The sequence below is a fragment of the Sciurus vulgaris genome (assembly GCF_902686455.1).
Source record: "Sciurus vulgaris genome assembly, chromosome: 2".
In the NCBI taxonomy this organism is placed as follows: domain Eukaryota; kingdom Metazoa; phylum Chordata; class Mammalia; order Rodentia; family Sciuridae; genus Sciurus; species Sciurus vulgaris.
This window is the reverse complement of record NC_136462.1, coordinates 47,042,218-47,067,860: the sequence shown is the minus strand read 5'-3', so window position 1 is coordinate 47,067,860 and position 25,643 is coordinate 47,042,218. Positions and strand designations below refer to the sequence as shown.

At 32.7% G+C, this 25,643-nt stretch overlaps 1 protein-coding gene across 13 annotated transcripts in view; it reads left to right on the top strand.

Annotated features, from left to right (window-relative positions):
• Positions 1-25,643, top strand: part of KTN1 (kinectin 1) — a 109,090-nt gene that overhangs the window by 49,616 nt on the left and 33,831 nt on the right. For 9 of the 13 annotated variants that reach the window (XM_079128536.1, XM_079128545.1, XM_079128544.1 and 6 more), the window contains 21 exons: positions 2,873-2,979; positions 3,862-3,994; positions 5,215-5,302; positions 7,664-7,830; positions 8,204-8,272; positions 9,751-9,788; positions 10,450-10,540; positions 11,040-11,108; positions 11,666-11,703; positions 11,848-11,929; positions 12,429-12,497; positions 17,494-17,528; positions 17,910-18,000; positions 18,677-18,745; positions 19,310-19,347; positions 19,999-20,089; positions 20,241-20,309; positions 21,416-21,453; positions 22,185-22,275; positions 22,352-22,420; positions 22,873-22,910. In XM_079128536.1, coding sequence (XP_078984662.1) covers positions 2,873-2,979; positions 3,862-3,994; positions 5,215-5,302; positions 7,664-7,830; positions 8,204-8,272; positions 9,751-9,788; positions 10,450-10,540; positions 11,040-11,108; positions 11,666-11,703; positions 11,848-11,929; positions 12,429-12,497; positions 17,494-17,528; positions 17,910-18,000; positions 18,677-18,745; positions 19,310-19,347; positions 19,999-20,089; positions 20,241-20,309; positions 21,416-21,453; positions 22,185-22,275; positions 22,352-22,420; positions 22,873-22,910 — 1,580 coding nt within the window. The remainder of the gene's footprint in view (positions 1-2,872; positions 2,980-3,861; positions 3,995-5,214; positions 5,303-7,663; positions 7,831-8,203; positions 8,273-9,750; positions 9,789-10,449; positions 10,541-11,039; positions 11,109-11,665; positions 11,704-11,847; positions 11,930-12,428; positions 12,498-17,493; positions 17,529-17,909; positions 18,001-18,676; positions 18,746-19,309; positions 19,348-19,998; positions 20,090-20,240; positions 20,310-21,415; positions 21,454-22,184; positions 22,276-22,351; positions 22,421-22,872; positions 22,911-25,643) is intronic. The other 4 variants (XM_079128537.1, XM_079128535.1, XM_079128534.1 and 1 more) reach the window with 1 other exon arrangement.

Here is a 25,643-nt window from a genome sequence, read left to right as displayed (position 1 = left end):
GCTAACATATTCAAAATTATCTAGAAGAAATAAAATCAGCATTTTATTTATTTATTTTTTTTATTTTTTAATTTTTTGTAAGAAACAATATATTTTATTTTTCTGACACCACAGCTCTGGCGAGTGGTTTTGTACCAAATTTAATGGAGGTTACACAGAAACGTTTTATGCATGGGAGAGGGAGGGAAGGGGAAGGAACCACAAAATTTAAAACAAAACCAAAATTCTGGATAGCTTTTAGCATCTGTTCCACTCCCACATTAAAAAAATTCACTTGGGAATTCCTAAAAAAAGAGAACAGAAAACGAGGTGGGCAGGGAAGAGTATGCTTGGGGAGAGAGAGGCTAAGGGAAAAGAGGCCAGAGGGCACTCCCAAGGCAGAGCTCCCCTGCCAGGGCCAGGAGGACACTCGGCATGGAACCCAAGGCTTCGCTAAAGTTATTTCCCCCAACAGACCACCAGGTATTGCAGCTGCCAAAGGGAAGAGAGGAGGGAAGCAGAGGGTCACCAGTGGGGGCACAAGGGAAGAAAACACACTTATAACTAAGATGGGAAGGGTGGGGAGAAAAACAGAGAAAATGTGATGATGGTGGGTTTGTATATTGGGAGAGACAGACAGTGCTGAAGAGCACTTGAAAATCAGCATTTTATAGTGATACAGATATATCAGTATTTATAGCTGTGCAACTCAAAATAGGAAAGTTATGGAACCAGTCCAGGTGCTTGTCAACAGATGAAGGGATAAAGAAAATGTGGTATATATACACAATGGAGTTTTACTCAGCCATAAAGAAGAATGTCATTATGGCATTTGCTGATAAATGAATAGAAGGGGAAAATATCACACCCGGTGAAATAAGCCAGACTCATGAAGTCAAGGGTTGAATGTTTTCTTTTGTATGTAGAAGCTAGACCAAAATAAGGAGGAGGGGGACAAAAGGGGCAGGTTGGGGAATCTTATAAAAATAAAAGGAAGATGAATATGAAAGGGATTGAGGGGGAGGGCAGAGGGATGGGAAAATTGAGGAATGGTGGAATGAAATTGACCAAACTCTACTGTGTACAAATAGGAACATATCACAGTGAATTTTAACTATATATGTATCTATAAAGCACTGATTTAAAAAAAAAAAAAAACTATAACTGAATAGAAGGATAACCAGTAGAACAGGAGAATGGAGGCGGGAAGGGAAAGGGGAAGTACTGGGGACTGAAGTGGACAAATCATATCCAGTGCTTGTATGATTATGTCAGAGTGAACTCCAGTAGTACATATAAGTGTAATGGTCTAATGAAAAAATATTCTTCACTGCTATTAAAGTTCCAACTCTTTTCCACTGAAGTGTCACTGATAACAAAAACAAGTGAGTGACACTATTGTAAGATTGTTACTGTCCACTTGTCTAGCTTTTATTTGGTTCACTCTTCCATCTTCTTGTTCCCCAGCCATTTGAGATGTTCTCTTTCACATCAATCAGACTATCAAAGAACCTATTTTCCTAGCCTTAGGTGATCTTTTCTTAATTCCTTTTTACTATTTGTTTGAAAGTTAATCAGATATTTGTAGCAACATCTATTGAAGGTGAAGGATATTTAAGCGGTTCATCATTCCTTTATTTGATTACTTATAGAGGTGAGGATATAGTTTCCATATAGGTTTTGAAGTAGAAATACATACCTTAGTTTCTTTCTTTTTGGGGGGTAGGGTGTACTAGAGATTGAACTCAGGGGTACTTGGCCACTGAGCCACATCCCAGCCCTATTTTTTAATTCAGAGACAGGGTCTCACTGAGTTGCTTAGTGCCTTGCTTTTGCTGAGACTGGCTTTGAACTTGATCTTTCTGACTCAGCCTCCCGAGCCCCTAGATTACAGGTGTATTCCACTGCCGCACCCAGCCCCTTAGTTTCTTTTAACTGAATTATTAAGATTATCAGCAACAATTTTTCTTAAAGAATATTTTCACATACTAAATTAAGACATTCTTATGTGAATATAAGTGTCAATGTTCTTTATCCTCTTATTTTGAAATTCTAAAATTGAAAAATTAGATATGAGAAGAAAGTGATGGCTGCTGTGGGGAGGGATTAATGAGGAGTTATTGGTTAATGCACCTAGAGTTTCATTTTAAAAGAGTTGTGAAGATGAATGGTAGTGATGGTTGCACAATAGAATGTATGTATTTAATACCATTGAACTTTACATTTGAAATGGTTAAGATAGTACATTTCATTTTATTTTTTTAATATTTTTTTAGTTGTCAGTAGACTTTTATTTTATTCATATGCAGTGCTAAGAATCAAACCCAGTACCTCACACATGCTAGGCAAGTGCTGTACCACTGAGCTGTATCCTCAGCCTGAGATAGTACATTTTATATTTACCACAATAAAAATAAGTAGGGGTCAGAATGTTTTAGCAAGTAGATTTTTGTGTTATCACCTATTCAACTATGGCTCAGTTTGTACCAACATTTATCGAATATATTTCCAGTTTTAAACTTCAGGTTATTAAAAACTTTTCCTTGAAAAATATAGCTAATGTAAAATTGATATAGTCTAAGATCAGGGCAGGCTTAATTCTATATGAATCCGGTGGGTAGGAAAGAATTCTTAAGTTGTGTATTAGTTTTGAAACTATGTGTTTAATTGTATTTCAGATATGCCAGCTAACATCTGCTTGTATTCTTGAATGTTATAGCAGCTTCTGCTTTGCATATATCACAAAGAAATAACAGTTCTTCTTTTAAATGTGTTCATTTGAAAAGAATGATTTCGATTTCATTATTGATGCTTATGTTTTCATCACAATAGAATATCTTTTAAAAGGAAGGTTTTTGATCTTTTTAAATCTTTATATATTTAAAATAATTAGTTTCAGCAAGTTCGTGAGCAGATGGAAGCAGAGATAGCTCACTTGAAGCAGGAAAATGGTATATTGAGAGATGCTGTCAGCAACACTACAAACCAACTGGAAAGCAAGTATGTTTCCAGATGTTTTATTTTTAATTAAACGTTGAAATATTTTCTTGGATTGTCAAAATGGTGTTTGATAGTAATCAGTTAGGCTTTTGTTTCTTACATTTGCTTTGAAAGCTGCGTTACTTTTCAAAAACAATTGTTTTTGCTGTTTGAAGAACTTCAGCTATATATAAACTTCATATACTAATATATAAATATACATATAGTATAATACCTATAGCATAATATGTATTTATGTATATCATGTAAATATACTAATAGAAGTTTTGTGATAAATGCTATTGCCATCTGTGGAACAGTTTCTAAATTTATGAGACTGAGTTTACAGATTTTAAACTATCCCCTAATACAGTAGTTCTTAAATTTCATTATTCTGAATAGGACCTGGCATACTAATAAAAAAAGCATATTCTTGAGTTCTACCTTCAAAAAATTTTGATCCAGTGACCTGAGGTGGACCAAAAGAATGCATATGTGACACATTCCTTATGATAGGAGATAATTGGTTCTGGAGCCATTCTTTGAGAACTAGTACTCTAGCACAACTAGTAATATGCTTGCACAGATAAGTATTCTGACTGGTTGATTTTAATGCATTTCAGAGGATCAGTTTGAGGTGACATTGTCTACTCTTGCTCATGAGTTTGTGGTTATCCATTTCTCATGATACTTAATAAAGTGATAGAGTTTGTGTAATTACCATTAGAAATATTTTGACTTCTATAGTCAACCAAACTTCAGTGTTGGTAGTTGCTTGTGTTCCTTTTCATTTGTCTAAAAGTGGAATTATTAGTTCAGTAAAACTAATGTAAAATATGTTGTATATATTTGTTATATGCATTTATAATAATGAAAGATTACTAATCCAGTTACTGTTTTCAGGCAGTCTGCAGAACTGAATAAACTGCGCCAGGATTATGCTAGGTTGGTGAATGAGCTGACTGAAAAAACAGGAAAGCTACAGCAAGAGGAAGTCCAAAAGAAGAATGCAGAGCAAGCAGTTACTCAGTTGAAGGTTATTGGTTATGGATTTTATTTATCATTTCATGAATAGCATGGTTATTTATTTCCCTAAATGTGTATGTAGGTTTGAGAAATGTAGTTTGAGTCCTTATGGGACACATAGTCTAAATGTTCTACCTGTACAGAAGCATGTGCCTTTATGAAAGAATTGAATATAGGCTTGAATTTGAAGCAGAAGTCCAAAGATATAAAAAGGAAATGAGCTAATTGAGAGGTTTAAAAAAATACAATTTCATCATATCTGGGGTTTAGGGTATGGAAGTGTAAGGAAAAAGCATGTAGTTAAAATTACTTCTAACATCACCTTTTATTATCTATAGCTTGACTCTTATCAGTAAGTTGATAAAACCTGTTTTTCTTCCAGCATTGGAATAGATGGTGTTTTCTTTGAGCACAAGATGAAATACTGCTCCAGTGGCTTACACTTGAGCTTTCATATACAGAAATCACATACTGTGTCTTCAGACATCAGAATGGCAGTTGGTATCATGAGGTGCTTTTACTGTGAGGAGTTGGCTGGGGTTGCTCAGATTAATTGAGGAAGTAGCAGATTCATTTCTCATCTGCACTCGAGAACCTATGCACATTAAGTGTGGAAAATAGTATAACTTGTTTTTCTTGAAATTTTCTTGGAACCTCTGTGAGGTTGATATAAATGTCTTTTTATTTAAGACTGGTTTTGCTGGAAGATTTGCTTCGTGTGTTTATAGATATGGAAATCTGTTCTCTACAGTTATGGATAAATAGATAAATGACATTAAAGATTACTGTCATAATTGGAGTGTTGTGCAATAAATACGTATATCCCAAAATATGAATTTTAGGTTCTCACTGAAATTTAGCAATAAACATACCATCCTGTCTTTTGGAAAGCTTATCAGCTGAAGAAAGATTAATGGAAAGTAGGTCATAGCTAAGTGGATCAGATATGTACATAGTAGTAGTTATCTTGATCCAACAGTACAAATATTGAATTTCTGAAATAACCTTCACTCTGTTAATCCTGTGTATTGGAGGAAAGGATGGTTGTGGCTGATAAGTAAATGACTGTCAGACTGTACTTATCTGCCTACCTTGTTCAAATGCTGTTAAAATGTAGTGAGCAGTTTTGTGACAAAACAGTAAAGGCAGAGGATGCTTTTTTTTTGTATTTTTAAAGTTGAAATCTTGTGTTGATGGTGATTTATCCTTTTTCCCTTCTGAAATATCAAGGTTCAGCTACAAGAAGCTGAGAGAAGGTGGGAAGAAGTTCAAAGCTACATCAGGAAGAGAACAGCAGAACATGAGGCAGCACAGCAAGGTAAGGGGAAGGGTATAGACAGGTGAACTGTGTGTATAATTTTGGGTAAATTTCCTTCTTTCTCTGTCTGTGAAAAAAGTATAATTTGGCATTTTGGTTATAGCCCAATAAAAATAGTGTTTGCCCTTTCAGATTGTCTTTATTTCTTTGACATTTGTTAGGGTTTTTAAAAGTAAGTAGCCTACTAGCTTTGCCTAAAGCATTAAGTTGTAGGCAAAATTATTGCATATAATTGGGTAATGGGACCATAGCTGTGGAGTTGTTTTCTGTAATTCTCATTGATTTAACTCTTCATTTTATTTTTTATTTCTAAGAAAAGGCTTATTTCCTATGTTGTAAAGAGAGTAACAGCAAGAGTGCTACTGTTGCAGTTAGTGCAGTCCGCTTAATAAAGGCTAACTTTTACTCCTTTATTCATAATTTGATGGATTCATCTAGGAGACAGTAGAGCTTATGTGTGTTATTTGTCTCCACTACTCCTTTCTCCCACAGAGGAGGGAGCTAGCTAGAATACAGTTCCAAATAGTAGTGTAGATAGAATTTTATGTCATTAGACCTTTGCTTTTATTTTACTCCATATTTCTAGACAAACGTAATATTGATACTTATTCCTCTCACTTTCCTCTCATTGTCTTGATATGGTTGTGTATACTTTTTGATTATATCAATATTCATTGTTTACATTGATATCACCGTATAATGGTGTGTTGAACCAAGATTCATATTAAAACTGTGATTCTTGAGCTAGGCGCATGCCTATCATCCCAGTGACTTTGGAGGTTGAGACTGGAGGATTGCAAGTTTGGGGCCAGCCTCAGCAACTTAGTGAGGCCTCACTAAGGTCTCTTAGTGAGATTCTGTCTCAAAAAGGACTGGGGATGTAGCTTGGTGGTAGAGCACTGCTGGGTTCAGTCCCTAGTACCTAAACAAGCAAAACTGTGATTGTTTTCTTGAATAACTTTATTTCCTGGAGCTAATTATTGCTTTGTTTTCACCTGCTTAATCTTTTCATTTAAAACATTTTTACCTTTACTTACAGTTAAGCTTTCTGAAACCTTCTCTTGCAATCTGCTGCTTTTCAGTATGATTAGATAGTAGACAGAGTCTTACCAGTTTTTTCCTGGTGAAATTCCTCCTGGAGTCTTCAAGTTTTCTGTTCTAGTACTTGTTGATTTCTTGGTTGGTTCCACAGATGTCTTCCTGAGATTTGGTTTTGTCTTTCTACCCTTCTTTCTGGATCCTATGTCATTGTCATTTTTCTTGCTTTTTTTTTAGTAAATCTTTGAAAAGCTGTGTGAGTGCCTTGAAGTACAATTGTGGAGGCCCTGTGTATCTGAAAATGTCTTTATTCTCTACCTTCTTACTTGATTGATGATTTGACTGGTTATCACATTTTAGGTTGGTAAATATTGCCTCCACAGAATTTTGAAGACGTTAATTCAGTGTTTTACTTTTGTTGTTGATAATAGGAAATATATTCTTTTGAGTTCTAATACTAAAAATGACTAGTACACATTTAATTTTTACAGGTTCTCTTTTGATTTGTGTCATTCTTATAGAAGTGATATCTTGCCTTTCTTAAAACATAGGTACATGTGTATGCACACCACACACACACACACACACACACACACACACGTACGTACATATACGTTTTCCCTCCCTTGTGTTGTCTTTCTGTATGTGTTGGTGGTGTTTTCCCCTCTCCCCATTTTGGAATTGTTGATAGTATGGGACAGGGAGGCAGCTCTCGTGATACTTGGTATCTCCTGTCATTATCCTTTCTTGGTTTTGGAGCACTTGTCCTTTCTCTGCCAAGTTATGACCATCTTTGCTTTTACTTTGTTTTCATTTATTATGATTTGGAATTAGATAGATGGTATTGTTTCTCATTTTTCTTATTATTTGGGTTCTCTCTAAGAAGAGAAGCAGAGGATTTATAAATCAGGGCATTGTTAGCCCTCGGGTAATGAATTTCTTTAGCATTTTTGTGTGTAGCAGAGTATTTCCAGATAGCTGACTTCATTGAATTTATAAGAAATTCACTAAAATAACTTTATTAAAGTACCTTTGGGGAAATAGGAATGCTTTCAGGAAATGATATAACAATTTTTAAAAATTTGTTCACTTAATGTATTTATTGAGTATTTTACTGTGTGTCAAACCTTGGGTACATCTCTGGAGGTAGAGAAAAGGCAATCTCAAAAAGCTCACTATAAGACAAGAAATGAATTAGTACAGTGTAGCACCTGGAGGAGTATTATGAGGGGAAGTAGCAGGGATTTGAAAGGAAATAATGCCTATACTAAACACGAACTAGCAAAGGAACAGACCTTTTTAAGATGTAATATATAATTACAGATTTACAGAGTAAATTTGTGGCCAAAGAAAATGAAGTACAGAGTCTGCATAGTAAGCTTACAGATACCTTGGTATCAAAACAACAGTTGGAGCAAAGACTAATGCAGTTAATGGAATCAGAGCAAAAAAGGGTGAGCAAAGAAGAGTCTCTACAAATGCAAGTTCAGGTATCTATTTTTACTTTTTTTTCTTTTTTTTTTTTAAATGATATGTGTGATTAGACAAGAGAGCAAGGAAAGTATACATTGACCTAATTCTGAAGGGATGGTGAATATAACTTAATCTTTGAGTGTATAGCATAGTATGTTGAAGATTTGCTCATCCAGCAGGTCTTAGACTCTTTGTAGATAAGGAAACATCCTTAAACTCTGTCTTATAAATTAACTCAGGATAGTATGTCTAATCCTTTTTTTAAATCTGAAGAATCTAGGAATGTGTTTTTGAAGATGAACAGAGAACTTGTAAAAATCGTTATATTCATTTACGTTGGGATATTTATTAATGGCACACTTTTTCCTTTCCGTTTGCTATTTATGAAAGGATATTTTGGAGCAGAATGAAGCTTTGAAAGCTCAGATTCAGCAATTCCATTCCCAGATGGCAGCCCAGGTAATGATGTATTCTTTTTGCTTATGGCTTTCTATGGCTTCCTAGCCATTTAAGTAATTATATGCATGCCTGTTGAGGACTGAGCACTGGATTATAGTTAGGAGACTCATCAGTGAATCAAACAAATGGTGATACTGAGTACTAAATACTGATAATTACATACATTAAGAAGTCCAAATTCAAATTGAAGACAAGGGAGTTAAAGAGCTCTTACCATATGAAGAAAAAATGCCCCCAGTTCAATCACAAAACAGGGAGAATTGGCTAAATGGTGTTTAGTATAGTTCTTTATGTACAAAAGGTGTTCACAAAACACTCACCGTGAAAAATCTTGTATTCCCATTGGAAGTGTTGTGTGTTAACCGTAATTCTCAGATTATATTTGCAAAAGAATCAGTTTAAGGACTGGCGCTGTAGCTCAGTTGCAAATCACTTGCCTGGCACATGTGAGGCATTGGGTTTGATCTTTAGCACCATGTAAAAATAAATAATAAAGACATTCTGCCCATCTACAAGTACAAAAAAAAAAAAAAAAAGAAAAAGAGAATCAGTTTAAAGTTGGTAGTTTAGTGGAAAATTTATTAAAGTTTTAGAAAATGGTATTTGTTAAGACCTGTTGTTCTTCGGCAACATTGTTCTATGACACAACCGATTGGTAGGTAGATGTCAGAGTATAAATGATATGTCATTAAGGAAAAAGGAGCGAAAATTTTCAAGTACTTATTTCCATAATATACACACTGTTAACTGTAATTTCAATTGAACTTTAAAAGCTATAGTCCAAAGTAGTAACTTTTAAATATTATTTTTCTGTTTAAAAAAATGATTTTAATATTATAAACTTGTTTTTAGGGTACAGACAAGTTCAGACTCCTAAAACTTTGAGCATATAAACATTTTTTCCCCCTGAATTGCTTTCTTGGTAGAAATCATAATCTAATATTAATTGGGCAAGAGCTATTTAATATAAGAAAGGGAGTGTGGTTATGTATGTATGTGACTTATCAACTACAATTGAATTGAGATCTTTATCAGCTGAGAGGTAGATAATAGAACATTTATCAGGAATTAAATATTTATAAAAAGGTATAAATACCTTCTATAGAGCAGAGACAAGCAATCTGCTCAATTATCATAATCATGTAGTGACTCATATTAAAAGTTAATGCTAAGGAAAAGAAGCATAGGGATGAAAAATGGCCTTTGTGGCAGTTTTTCTTAACTATTTGTTGTTTGTCAATTATGTAGTTTCCAGGCCTGCCAGTTTGTTTTACTCTAAATGTTTTGTGACATGTAATTCCCTAATACTGGCTGTTGGTCAAATTCGCTTTCATAGTGATAGCTACATCGTGGGCCAGATACTTCTTTTACAACTTTGTATTCATTAATTTCCCATAGTTTAAAAAACTGTGTTGTGATTGTTATACAGCTTTTAAACTTTAAGTGCTTTTATGTTGACAATGGTTTTTCTTTCTTAGACCTCCGCTTCAGCTCTAGCAGAAGAATTGCATAAAGTGTAAGCCTGCCTTTCTGCACTTGTCTTATAACTTATAATTGTGTGGTTATCACTAACTGATACTTGTTAGATACAGCACTTATACTGAACATAAAATGACCTGTTTGGAAAATAAACTAGATTTAGAGCAACTTTTCCCAACTTACGTTTGTGTTAGGTGCCTAAACATTATACTGATTTTAGAGTTTCGTCATTAAAAGAGTTGGGGAAACTTTCCTCCATTTGGTATGTTGGAAATTATGTGGAAGAGGTAATTGTGTTGAGAGAGTAATGGAGATAAACTAGGTTTTGTGTTTATAAGTAATTGTAGCTACTCTGTCTGGCTATTTGGTAGAATACACAAAATAAAGTTCTGGGTTCTCTTGTGCTTTGTAATTTTACATAGACATGGATCACTTGATTTCAGAAGACCTGAAATCTGATTTGACATTGCTAGATTTGTGTGCTTAAACAAATTAATTAACTTCTTTAAGTTTAAAATAGGGGTATGTATTTTAAGGAGTAATGCATGAGACAGTTATTAGTAAACTGAAAGGAACCATAAAAATGAAAGGTACAATTATATGGGAAAATAAGGATGATCCTTTTAAGAAAGCTTTAATCCTTTGATTTGTGATTTCTAAGTATTTATTGAAATGTACAAATGTGTTTTCTCTTGAAGGATTGCAGAAAAGGATAAGCAAATAAAACAGACTGAAGATTCTTTAGCAAATGAACATGATCATTTAGCAAGTAAAGAGGAGGAACTTAAGGTACGTAATTCTTACAAATGACTGCAATATTTTGCAGAACTCAAAATTAAATTACCCTGTTTCTTGTTGGTATGAATTTATATGAAGTATGGAAAATGCTCTAGAACTCTTTTGAAAAGTGTCTTTTTTAAACTAATACTCTTTAGTTCTCTAAGAAAAAAAATTCAAATGACTTTTCTCACATGATACAATTCATAGCAATTTGGGAAATATACTAACAGGTATTGATTTCTCTTTCTGATTTATGATATTTATAATTTGAGACCTTTGCTTAACTTTAAAAAAAAAAATTTTTTTTAGATGTTGATAGAGCTTTATTTTATTCATTTATTTTTATGTGGAGCTGAGAATTGAACCCAGTACCTCACTCATGCTAGGCAAGTGCTCTACCACTGAGCCACAACCCCAGCCCATCATAACTCTTAAATAGAACAGATATCTTGCAAACTATAAAGTTAATTATATTAAATACTTCTAATATAGTATTCTTTTTCTTTAGGATATACAGAACATGAATTTCTTATTAAAAGCTGAAGTACAGAAATTACAGGCCTTGGCAAATGAGCAGGTAGATCTTTATTGCTTTTGAACATTTATCTCAAAATTTTGTCTATTATTTTCATTGGTACTGTGAACTCCAGTTTTATTTGTGTAAATAATTAATGGTTGTGTTTGGCTATGTGATAGGTTGCTGAAAGCCTCCTCTTCACAACCAACCTAGATGTTACTATTCCATGCTATTAATGTTAGATCCAATGATTTAATCATTTTTGAGATACCATAGGAATAAGTTCAAGCAGTCTTAATGTACTACCTTGTTTTAGCCTTTTTCCATTTAAAGAGGACAAACCCTTTATTAGGATAAAAGTTGGCTAGTTTTTTTTTTTTTTTTCTTTGTAACTCAGAAAAAATCTTTTAGTAGTTTGCTGTAAGTATATTGGGTTTTATACCTATATCTATATATATTATTAGGATAAAGGTTGACCAGTGAGAAGTAAAAACTTATTACAGAAATGTGTGATATTGCTATTACTTTACATTAAATATAGAAAATAAAACTTATGTATCAATAAGTAGTTTGGGTGTTTCCTGAGAAATAAAATTCTCATTTTATTCCAAACACAGGCTGCTGCAGCACATGAATTAGAGAAGATGCAAAAAAGGTGATTATTATTGTTGTATGAATTCATACATTAATGTTCAAGTATAATTGTTGTGGAAAATGTTGCTACTTACAACTGATAATTGTGCACATAGTTTGTGTAAACTTTTGAACGTGAAGTGTTTTGATGATTTTTTTCTTACAGTATTCATGTTAAGGATGATAAAATACGATTGCTGGAAGAGCAGCTACAGTGTGAAATTTCAAACAAAATTGAAGAATTTAAGGTGTGTGATTAAACTGGTACACTTAGCTTTCTTAGAACAGCCTTGTGAAATTTTCAGTTGTAGTAAATCTAGAAATGCTACTTTTTGTATGACATTGCTCTATATAGTGTCTTTATAGTTTTATTTCTGGTTTATGCAAATAGTGAATTGTATCATATATTTTTTGCCTAGATTCTATCTTATCTGTTTTTATAATGGACTTTTGAGATTTATTTTGCCCCAACCTTTCCTTGGCAGTTATCATCAGGTATTTTATATTTGTGACTAAAGTGTTTGCCTCCTCTGTTGCTGTAGTGCTAGTTTCTGGTCATGGCCAGCCAGTTTGAGTATCTGATTGCCAGGCTATGGTCAGTGAGATCTGAATTCTTACACCAGCATGCAGTTCTTAAAAGTAATAAATAATATGAATGTGATTGTTAAAAAAAGAAAAAAATTGAAATGATCCCTTTGTTACCTTTTTTCCTTAAAAAATGTAATAAATTGAGATTCTTTGTTCCAGATTCTAAATGACCAAAACAAAGCATTACAATTGGAAGTTCAGAAACTACAAACTGTTCTTTCTGAACAGGTAAGGCTTTTCATGAATTATAAAGTAGAATTATCCAATGTACATTAAGATCTGATTCTTCTTAATTAGTAACCAGCTCACTAATTGAGAAATTTGCTTAAACTTAATTTTTAATTGTAGTTCTATTTCTCTTGTATTTATCATGTTTCTAAATTAAAGAAAACCTTCTGTGAGATGAAACTAATACTAATCTGCTCATAAGTACTTTTAAAAATAAAAAAATAGAGAAAAAGTCATGTCTTACAATTTTGGAGCCTCACCTTTTTCTTCTAGGCAGCATGGTTTAGTGAAAACAAAATGAATGTGAAACCTACTACCATCACTTAAAAGCAGAGATGTTGATCAAGTTGCTTAGTATTTCTGACACCTCTTCTTCCAAGTTTTTCACACTAAGATCACACTTACATCATAAATTTGTTAGGTTTAAATGCTTACTCTAGTGCTTTGCATATGGCAAGTGTCTAAACCTTTATTACTTCCTCTTAGAATATTTACTTATTTTTCCATCTCATTCCCACCCCAGATACCATCACTCTTCTTTCTATATTTACAGCAAGCCATGAAAACTAAAGCAGCTTTGCTGGGCCTGGTGGCACATATCTAATCCCAGTGGCTGAGGCAGGAGGATTGTAAATCAAGGGCAGCCTGGGCAATTTAGAGAGACCCTTACTCAAAATAAATAAAAAGACCTGGGGATGTAGCTCAGTAGTAGAGTGTCTTTGGATTCAGTTCCCAGTCGTGCAAAAACCAAAGGAATGAAAAATGAACAAATAAAACCATAGCAGCTTTGAATAAGCACTGTTCTATAAACTAGGGCTCAGTGTTGTCTGTTTCTGACTTTTCCTAAATATCGCCTTCATTTCTGTCTCCCACATAACTTTAAATTGCTGTTTTAAAAAAAAAACTTTTGATATTAGATGACACATTAAAATAGAAGCTTTGCGTGTTTCCCTGAAAGTTTTTGGAATGAACTTTTATTAGAAACTGAAATTTAAGCTACTGTAAATGATAGCTCTTCTTTTGGCAGATGCATGTGCCCTTTTCTATTTTAAAATCCACATTTATGGAAGTATTGAATTGATATAAGTAGCTGGGCCACTGGAATTATTTTTGTTAACATGTTTGCTTGTCAAATAATTCACTTATTCCCTCTTCCTTTGCATATTCTTTATTGCTTTGTATATGCTTTGTCCTTGCAAACTAAAGGTAATAGAGGAGAAAATATTAAAGGAGCATTTATATTTATTTAAATGGTATTTAAGTCTTCTTATTTCCCTTTGTTGTGGTATAGCTTATGAAAGATAAAATATTCCATCAGTTATAAGACTTCTCCTTTCCCCATTTACCATCTCTGAAATCTGGTTATATCCTATAGTCTGATCACAGTTTGGCACTATTTTTAATTTTTAGTATTAAAATACTAGCTGAAAGATGCAACATTGGTGGCTCAGATTAGATAAAATATGATTAATATGTTTTGGGGTGTTAATTCATATCTAGAGTAGCAGAATTTAGTTTCTATGAGTTATCTGAGATTGAGATATCTACTTCAATATATAAAGTTTTAGACTTTCTAAAATTAACTTCGTGGAGGTAGAACAAATGCATAGGAACTTCTGAATCTAACCTAGAATTCTAGTATTCCAACAGTATCCAAATGCTGCCAACACTTACCTGTTTAAACAGCTTGAATCTTTAAAAATCAGTAAATTTCTATCATTAATAAAATAGGTGTTTTCCATCATTAGATAAGATTGAAATCATAAACCTTAATTTTTCCTTTTTTTAAAGACAGTACAATGCCTTCAGAATTCCCATTCTGACATAAAATTCTATATCGTATTCATGGAAATTATGTTTTAAAAATTCATTTCCAGGGCTAGGGTTGTGGCTCAGTGGTAGAATGCTTGCCTAACATGTGTGAGCACTGGGTTTGAGTCTCAGCTCCACATACAGATAAATTAATAAAGGTCTATCAACATCTAAAAAATATTTTTAAAAAATTAAAAATTCATTTCCATATTAATTGAGTCAGTCTGTTATAATGTTTCTATACACTCTTAGATGTTCTATGAAAATGACGGTTTTTAGTATGAGATAAAGTTCTTTTACATTTTTAGAACAAAATTCTATAGCCACAGTTTTTGATTTATTTAAAAGCATTATTTGATGAGAGGAAAATCTCATTTTGTGATGCCAATTTAAGATCTTCTGGTACTAATTTAAGATCTGCTATTGGGTTAATTCTTAGAATTGTTCTTTTTCTGGCTATAAATCTTTTTTTTTTTTTTTTTTTTTTTTTTTAAATAATCTGGAAAGTATGTGACTCATTTTTGGTTGTAGTTGAGACTTCTTTCATCATGGCAGACCACAAAATTTTGGGGAGGGAGTGCTTTTTCTCTAATCATTTAAAAAATGTCTGTCATTAATGAAAGAGCTAAATAAAGATTTGTATCATTTTAGTTTTCTCATTTCTACCTTTCTTTAACCCCTTCCTACCCGTTAGTCAGAATTCCAAGTGACAGTTGAAAGATGAACGGTTTAGTTATGTAAAAATTTCAGTCCTCTTGCCACATGGATTTTATCCTGGAGTAAAAGATTGAGCTTATTAAAGCAGAAACTGATAATGGTGCCAAGTTGTTGTTTCCCTAGGTGTAGGAAGAAAGACAACAGGTACCAGGTAAGGCAACCTGTTCATACAGGAAAGAAAGGAAGGTTTCATTTGGTGTAGGCCTGCAAATAGTTAGTAATACAGATAAATTAGTTAAGATCTCATTTATTCAGAACAAAGTAATTTGGCAGGGGGATACCTCCTGTCTTTACTTGTGTTTTCTTTTTTGACCTCATTTGTGGTACTGGGATTGAACCCAGAACCTTAAATACAAGTGCTCTACCTCATTGAGCTACATCATTCCCCATTCCCCACCCAACCCCTGCCTTTTTGAGGCAGGATCTCACTAGTTTGCTCAGGCTGTCTTCTAACATGGCAGTCCTCCTGCATCAGTGGCTTGAGTAGCTGGGATTACAGGCATGTATCTTGACACTTGTGTAGGACCAGCCTGACTTTTAAAATTCTCATTTCAATGAATTTTTAAGATTAAGTGGTCAAAAATATTAAGTGAAAAGTAAGAGAATTTATTTTTCCTTTGCCTGACTGCCTGGTTGTATTGGATTGCAGAAGAGTTCCTTATTGTATAAGATACAGATTTGAAAATCGTCTAGGGAGGAAATAATAAGATTGAATTAGACCAATAAAGTATGAAATAAAAATGTTGCATGGATGCTAAGCTATGTTATGTACAATGGAATACTGATGAACTGAAATACTAATTAAGCTATATCTTCATTAAAGGAAATTGATTTCATCAACTTTTTATTTACTAGTTGAGTATATGCTAGGTACTTATCTCCATGGTAAGGCTATGGAGATGAATGAGACTTGATTCTTGCCATCAGAATGTGACTGACTGTATAGGCAGAGGTATAAAGCAGTAAGTATGATGAATAAAATTCCTTAACTATGTATTCAGGTTTAGGGGAAGGGATAATGCATTCTGTTGGAAGAAGAGTTGGAGAGGCAACATGTGGGACAGTTAAATCTGATTTTGAAAAATGGCTATGAATTTGCCAAACTTGTAATTGGTGATCTAGGCTGAGGGAACACTGTTCAAAGCTATGGCAGTATGTGGCAAAGTTGACATATTTAGAGCATATTGGTATATTGCAGAAGGACAATGTACCAGGTATGGGGAATAGAGGAAGATTTGCTGGGGCCTAATTATGATGGACTGTTCTCTGTGTAAAGTTCACGAATGTGATCTCACACTGAAGGATACTTGTGAGGATGGATGAGTCCTCAGTCAAATATTTTAGATTATTCTAGAAACAATGAGGTGTTTGGATTTATGAGAGGGAGAAGCAGATAGGACTAAACGTACAATACAACCAAATAATTAAGGTGCAGGTAACTTGGACTTCATAATGTAGTTTTTTGTGAGATGGCATTCATAAAAAGTAAAGGTGGACAAAATCCATCTTCATGGAAGATTGTAAACTTACTGCATGGTTTTATTTTTTAACAGTATAAACCTGATTTAATTTTCTGTCTCCTTTCTAATAGTAGGACAATTTTTTCCTTGGGACATTCTTCCTTTGTCCTGCACAAATCAATCCATATGAACTAGCAGCAGGAATAAGATTAGGACCTTGTGATATTTGAAATGAGTAAAGGTTAAGACCAAAACTTAGGCATTGAAGAGAAGGGTTGATTTTAGAAATATGTGAGAAGTAAAATCTTAGGACTTGGATTTGGTAATGGGAAAATTTTTATTTGTGAAAAATAGTTGTAATAAGATGGGTAAAAAGTTAGAACTACCAAGATTTTAGGAAACTAGGTGGGGAGAAAGATTGACTAGAAAGGTTGAGGGATCCATCAGACGATAAAGAGAATGTTCGTTACAAGCTTTTTAAAGCATTCTCTCTTTTTAATCTAAGTGGTGTTTACATAATATTTATATACTAAAAATCTGTTGAACTGTAAACAGGGTGTGTGTGCTTGCTGTAAGTATTATACCTTAATGTGGGGAAAAATATTTTTTTAAAGAAAGAAAAAAAACCTTCTCTGACTTCCAGTGCTTTAGAGGCTTGGATTTTTCATATTTGAAGACTTTAATTAATATAAAGAAAGTGAAGAAAATTCTCCCTGAACTTTGAGGTTATCTTTCATATTGATCAAAACTTATTCATAAATTACTAGTTTATTTTGCCAGCACCATATACTTCTTTATCTGTGTTTGTTGTGTAGGTAACTTCTCATTTGTCATCTTGTATCTTTTGAATTAAATTCTGTAATTATAATAGCAGTCTTCAAATAATGGTCATTTTCCTAAATTTTGGATTTAGAATCCTAAATTTCCACAGAGTTCTGTTTCTAATCTAGTTTTATCCCATGCAAACTTGGTAGAATTAAGCTTTTTTTGGTAATTTTTATTTTCAGCCTAATAAAGATATTGTGGAACAAATGGAAAAATGGTAAGTTTAAATTTGTCCTTTTTAAAAAAAATTTTTAATGACTCATTTAAATTTGTGATAACAGGATTATTAATGACATTAATCTAGGTTCTTAAAATTCTCTTTGTCCTTTGTGGTACAAGTGTGTGATATGTTGTTGATTATTTGGGATTATAGTATGATCTGTGGGTGTCACTGTGGTAGTGATTGACCTTTTAGACTGGTACATAAGCCTGAGCTTATGGTACCCTAAAACCATAAGCAGAGATCCTCAAGAAGCCTTTCTTGCATTAAAGTTTGTAAGGAATGATGGACAGAGGGGTTAATTCATGTAAAATATTTAGGAATGATATTATTTACCTTAAAAACCGTTTATAATTAGTTTTTAATTCATAATTTCAGCATTCAAGAAAAAGATGAGAAGTTAAAGACTGTAGAAGAATTACTTGAAACTGGACTTATTCAGGTGGCCACTAAAGAGGAGGAACTGAATGTAAAGCATTTTGTAGATTTGTTTTCCTTGTGCTTACTCCGTGAACACGAAGGAGTTACACTGTAATTGTAAAAGGTTTTCTCATAGCTCTTAAACTTAACATTAGTTAGTGACATTTGTAAATTTATAACTTTTTTTTTTAACTAAGTTTAAATGATTTTTGAGAAATAGCGTAGTTGATTGTAGCAGTCACTGCCTTAAAAGAAGTTGATATTCTTGCTACGGTTTGTAGTATATGCTTTCTCCACTTGCACTCATGTTCAAATTATAAACAAATGATTACTAGCAGGCTTCATAAGTCTGTGGATTAGTATTGGAAGTCATTCTATGTTACGGTTATCATCAGTCTTAACTAACTTGATTAAGATAGAGTTGCTGGGTAAAGTAAAATAAAAGATATATTTGAATTTAGAGAGGATTATGTCTAAATTGACAAGTGGTATACTCTGTTTTTGAGGTTGTGGAAATCTAAGTAGAAATATTTCTGGGATAATTGAATTAAAAAACATTTCACTAGCTAAAGAAGTTAAAGAATTGTAGACATGCAACAAGTGGGGTTTTGGGACTTTACAGAGAGGAAAAGCAGCAGCTAAAGGAAAATGAGAAGTGAGTATTTTGAAGCTATTTAGTTCTTCAGAAGATAAAAGTATGTTGTACTTATGTGTCTTTGAAAAAGGCAATAAGAACAGAAAATTCATCTCTGACGAAAGAAGTTCAAGACTTAAAGGCTAAGCAAAATGATCAGGTAATGCATATAGTAGATCCTACAACTGTTCTTTTTGAAACAATAGAAAGTTACATAAAAACATATCAAGTCTGTTTCTCTTCCAAGGTGGAATTTGTCAATTACAGTTTTTTAATCAATGAATGACTAGTTACTTGATTATGAGTGATATTGCTGTAATTTGTTGAAAACTGACTGCTTGCCAGTCATTGTCCTTTATATAGGATATCCTTGCTTTTTACTGCAGTTGTGAGTATACAAATAAAAATCAAGTCTAAGTAATATTAGAAAAGGCTGCTGAAATTTAGACAATTTTCTAGTTGTATTTTTTTCTTGTGTAGTTAGAATGACTAAGTGATTTAAAAATTTAATGATTTCTCTTTTGGCCTACACTTACAAGTAATCTTCAAGCTCTTTGAATATGCTGTTATTTTCATCAAGACATTTAAAACATTAGAAAGAATTCCTGAGTTTACTTTTCTCATTCGAATTTGGTAGAGTGGCAAATTTAAGGGTAAATTGTACTTTTCTACTTCTGACGCATTTATAGAACAATTCACTAGTAAGATATTTTTCTATTTCCAGGTTTCTTTTGCATCTTTAGTTGAAGAACTTAAGAAAGTGTAAGTGATAACATCATTATAACGTGGTCTTTTTCTTTTGGTCTATTTTCTTTGTACTCATAAATCTAGTTATACTGTTTGGTTGGGATAGCTGATGTACACTGGTTTACTTGTACTACAAAATTTTTCATCAATGGACTAAGGAAAGTTAGTTTTCTTTTCCAAAGTAAGTATAATCTTAAAAATGTTTTCATAATTGATTTATTTTTGTATGCCATCAAACTGTTAATTTTCTGTCTTGCAAAAACCAGGTAATATTGTAAGACATTTATTTCCGTGTATTCGTCCTCTTCTTGAGGTGTCTGTAAAGTTTGATGCTGTAATTGTGTACAGGTTCTGCCATAACTTCAAAGCCCTGGATAGTTCCCACTGTTGAGAGGAACTTGTTTTTCATGGTACAAATCTTATATTCCCTATGAACTGTTGAAGCATATCACCAAATTCTTGTATTCATAGGCTTTAATGATCTGATTCTCATTTAGGACTAGATTTAAGTTCCTCCCCTTACTTTTTTTCTCCTGCAAAGTTAGATTGCTCTATTACTTAATATAGGAATTGAAGAGTCTTTTCATGATTCAGTGTTGTTTTTATGTCTTAGTTGATGAATCCTGGTAATTTCTATTCAGATTAATACTGTGTATGTTTATTAAGGATCCACGAAAAAGATGGAAAGATCAAGTCTGTAGAAGAGCTTCTGGAAGCTGAACTCCTCAAAGTTGCTAATAAGGAGAAAACTGTTCAGGTATTGGGAGAGATTTAGAAAACAGTGTGTTTGGCATTCTGTTTATCAACTTTAGTTAATATCATTTAATTTCATTTGTTTGTCTGTACATTGCATTTATGTCAATTTCTGTGTTCCATTGTCCAATCTTGTCTGTTTTGTCATTGTTAAGGATTTGAAACAGGAAATAGAGACTCTAAAAGAAGAAATAGGAAATGTCCAGCTTGAAAAGGCTCAACAGGTAAAAATCTCAGAGCCATAGCATGACAGATTTATAGTGTATGTTTTATTTATGAGCTACTTTTTTTTTCTTTGTAACTCGGAAAAAAATCTTTTAGTAGTATGCTGTAAGTATATTGGGTTTTATATATATGTATTTTTTTGACTGATTTGAGAAACTGTCTGATATTATAATCCATATATCTTTTAAAATTTCTGTCAAAGATTCTTTTCTGGAAAGTTTTCTTTCTTTTTTTTTTTTTTTTTTGTGTTAGTGTTTCATTTGTTTACAACTTAAAAAATAAAACACAAAACACTTGGGCTAATTTTTCATCACCTCTCTCCCATTTACAAAAACCAGCCAACCAACCAGCAACATAGAATAACTTTTTTATAGAATACATCTACTCAAACCTCTTTATCTGGAACAAAACACAAATTTTATTGGTGCATTCTAGAAGTGGGTGTGATTACTGGAAATAGATGAGTTTTATTGAATTTAATGTGATAAGTCTTCATTGAAAAAAGATGATGAGATTGCATGGAAGAGATGATTTGTTCATGCAAAAGATTCATTCAACAGTATCTCTTGAGTTCCTCCTACTTGTGAGAAGGTCATAATTCTCGAATGTAGATTGAGTATTAAGGAGTGGCTCCTCCTGAGGATCTGAAGTCAGGATCTGATGGGACTGTGAGAATGGGGATAAAAGATAGTATTAGATGGTATATAATTTTTTTAAAAAAGGAAATGTAATGAAAGGATAATATAGAATATTATTGAGTTGTTGCCTTTTAAAACTGGGCTGGAAAAGAGCTCTGATCTTAGGAGGAGGTATGTGGAGAGTTAGTAAATAACTAATTTTACAATTATAGAAGTTTCATATTTAAACTTACCATTTTTAACCATCTCCTTTGTCTTTCCTCCTCCCTGTTATAGTTTTAGTTTGTTATTTCTATTGAATTTGGAGTCAAGGGAAGGTGAAATCAAAACATATCTTGTTTTGGCATGGAAAGTTCAGCTGGGGTCTTTGTAATTTGAAGTGTACAAATTATAAATATATCATAAAGCTTATTGGTGTAACCAGTTGAAGGGACTACAAATTGCTTTTTTCTGTCCTTGTATTTCAGTTATCTATTGCTTCTCAAGTTCAGGAGCTTCAGAACTTGTAAGTACTATTTGTCTTGTATTCTCTTTTTCCACAAGTTAAATACAGTGAAAGTCATAGCTTCTTTTTATTTTGATTCAAATCATATTTTAGAAAATATCAAATTATTTTACAGGCCCTTAAAGTCTTTAAGTTTTTCATTATGCTTTAACCTCTTAAGTTTTTTGGTGGGAATGAAAAAAGACAGGAAGTCTTTTTTTTCTTGATTTATAGTCTGAATATGACCGTAAGCTGAAATGTTGCTCTTTGCCTATTTTACTAGCCACATGAAATTGATTATATATTTACCACTTCAACCAGTGTCTAAATTTTTTTGTTTTAAAGTTTGTTTTTTATTGGAGTGACATAGTTAAGAGATTCATTGTATCATATTTGTGCATGCACATTTCATAATTTGATCAGCCTCATTCCCCAGTACTTTGTCATTTCCTTCCCCTCCTTCCTCAGTTGTCTAAATTGAACAGGGTCATACAGGGTATGAGTTGGAGCTACCCTATTTTATATTCAATATCTGCATATTCATTGATTAGAATTTTCTTTAATCAGTCCTATACTTCTTAATTGGATTATGCCACCAAACTCTTGTGTGCTTTTATACTTATCATAATTTATAGTTTCTTTTAATCACTTTCTTTCTCTGGGTATTACTTGAAATAAGATTTTTTCCAATCTTGCGTATTTTTGCTTTTAATGGTCTTGTTCATTTATAGTTCTTACTAATTTATTGTCAGATTAAAAGGAAAGGAGGAACAGATGAATACCATGAAGGCTCTTATAGAAGAGAAGGAGAAAGACCTAGCCAATAGAGAGAAATGGTTACAGGTGAGACTTTACAAACAAAAGGTAAAAAACACCTTTTTTTATATTTGAATATCAGTTCACATCTATTCTTTTTAAGGATCTGCAAGAAGAAAATGAATCTTTGAAGACTTACATGCAGGAAGCAGCACAACATAACTTGCAGGAGGTATAGTATAGATAAATTACCAACATGCAACATAGAAATGAAAAATCTTTATGTACTTGGAAGTAAAGAAGTTAAAGTGTTCTTAGTTTCTTTACCAGAAAAATCATGTTTTCCATTGTTACTGTTAAAATATCTTAACTTGTCAAGTCATATTTAACAGCCTGATTTGTCAGCCTAATCTTATAAGCATTTCCTTCTTCCCTTTTCAATGCACAGTAGACTCATTCTTAACTGTTTAGTTTCTGTATTAAGCTGTAGTCCTTTGAAAAATAAATAATAAAAATTAAATTTGATCAAGAAAACTCATTCTGTCTTTGTTTTACAAATGCCCTAGTCTTAAATTTACCACATAATTATGTTTTTATTTTACTGGCCAGTGATTCTGTATTATTTTATTGTAAAGCCAGGTTTACTTTGATGTTAGTGTTAAAAAATGTGAATCTGTTTCTTAGGCATGTTCTGCATCACGATTTGAAGAACTTGAAATTGTGTAAGTATATGTTTAGCAAGCTCCCTACATCACATATTTTTTTATTAGTGCATAACAGTTGTCCATAATGGTGGAAATTGTTGTTACATACACATGAATACAATATAGTAATATAATTTGGCCAAATCATTCCCTAGTATTTCCCCTTTCCCTCTCCTATTCCATCCCCTGGACCTTTTCCTCTACTCTTCCGATCTCCCTTCCGTTTTCATGAGACTCCCCACCCCTCCCACCTTTTCCTTTCTGCTCTCTAGCTTCCACATGAGAAAATATGACCCTTGACCTTCTAAGTTTGGTTTATTTTGCTTGACATAATAATCTCATAGTTTCATCTATTTTCCTGCAAATGACATAATTTCTTTTCTTTTTATGACTGAATAAAACTCCATTGTATACATATACCACATTTTCTTTATCCATTTATTTATTGATGGACATATAGGCTAGTTCTGTAGTTTGGGTGTTGTGAATTGTGCTGCTTTAAACATGGTTATGCATGATGAGTAATTCTTCAGGTTAAATACCAAGAAGTGGTATAGCTGGTTCATATAGTGGTTCCATTCTTATTTTTTGAGGAGCCTCCATACTGATTTCCATATTGAGTGTGTTAATTTACAGTTCCCCCAACAATGTAAAAGTGTTCATTTTTATCCACATCCTCTCCAGCATTTATTATTGTTTGTTTTCTTGATGAATGCCTTTTTGACTGGAGTTACATGAAATCTGTCTAGTTTTGATTTGCATTTCCTCTTTGCTAATGATGTTGAATGTTTCTTCATATATTTGTTGGCCATTTGTATTTCTTCTTTTGAGAAGTGTCTGTTTAATTCATTTGTTCATTTATTAATTGGGTCATTTGCTTTTTTGGTGTTCTTTGAAATCTTTATATATTGTGGATATTAATCCTTGGTCAGAACAGTAGCTAGCAAAGATTTTCTTCCATTCTGTAAGTTCTCTCTTCATATTCTTTTTTTGTTTGCTATGCAGAAACTTTAATTTGATGCCGTCCCAGTTATTTCTTTTGGTATTATTTCCTACTTTAGAAGTCCTATTGAGAAAGTTGTTGCCTGTCCCTATAGGACTGTGGACTCTTTTTTCTTCTAGAAGTTGCATAGTTTCTGGTCCAATTTCTAGATCTTGAATCCATTTTGAGTTGATTTCTCTTTTATTCTTCCAATTAAATTTTAGGACTTTTTTTCTAGTTCTGTGGAGAATGTCATTGGTATTTTGATGGGGATTGCTTTGAATCTGTATATTGCTTTTGGTAATATGGCCATTGTAGCAATATTAACACTGCCTGTCAATGAATACAGGAGGTCTTTCCCTCTTCTTGTGTTGTCTTTTAATTTTTCAGTGTTCTATCGTTTTATTGTAGAGGTCTTTCACTTCCTTGGTTAGATTTATTCCTAGTTATTTTATTTTTCTTCTTGAGGCTATTGTTAATGGAATTGTTTTCCTGATTTCTTTTTTAGTAGATTCATGTTGGTATATAGGAAAGCTATTGATTATTACATGTTGATTTGTAACCTGCTGCTTTGCTGAATATGTTTATTAACTTTAGCGGTCTTTTGATGGAGCTTTTTGGATCTTCTAGGTACAGATAGGATCATATTTGTAAACAGTAATAATTTGACTTCTTCCTTTCCTTTTTTAAAATCTCTTTTATTTCCCTCTCTTGCCTAATTGCTCTGGCTATAATTTCTAGCACTGTATTAAATAGGAGTGGTAAGAGTGAACTCTCTTGTCTTGTTCCAAATTTTATAGAAAATGCTTTTATTCTTTTCCCACTCACTCTGATATTGGCTTTGGGTTTTGTGTATGTAACCTTCATAGTGTTGAGATAGGTTCCTTTTATCCCTAGTTTCTTCAGTGTTTTTTTTTTGTTTTTGTTTTTTTTTTTAATCATGAATGAGTGCTGAATTATTGAGATGTCTAAGTGATTTTTGTCCTTAATTCAGTTAATGCGATGAATTACATTTATTGATTTGTGTATGTTAAACCATCCTTGCTTTCCATGACTGATTTGGTCATGATGTACTATCTTCTTAACATATTGTTGAATAATATTTGCTAATATTTATTAAGTATTTTTGCATCTAAATTCATCAGGGATATTGGTCTGTAGTTTTCTTTCCTTGGTATGTCCTTATCTGGTTTTGGTATGAGTGTGATACTTGCTTCATAGAATGAATTTTGAAGTATTCCATCCATTTCTATTTCATGATATAATTTGAGGATTATTGGCATTAGTTCTTCTGTAAAAGTCTGATAGAATTCAGCTGAGAATCCTGGATTTTTCTTTGTTGGAAGACTTTTTCTTATTGTTTCTATCTCATTGCTATTTATTGATCTGTTCAGGTTTTCTGTATCCTCTTGATTCAGTTTTGGAAAATTGTATATGTCTAGAAATATCCATTTCTTTTAGGTTTTCCAATTTATTGGAGTATTAATTTTCAAAATAGTCCCTAGTGATCCTTTGGATTTCTGTGATGTGTCTGTGGTGATTTCTACATTTACATCTCTAACTTTATTAATTTGGGTCTTCTCTCTTTTGATTAATTTGGCTAGAAGCTTATCAATCTTATTTATCTTTTCAAAGAGCCATTTCTTTCATTGATCCTTTTGTATTTGTTGTGTTTTCAATTTTATTGATTTTTTACTTTGTTCTTAATTATTTCCTTCCTTCTACTGGATTTGGAATTGGTTTGTTCTTGTTTTTAAAAGGCTTTGAGG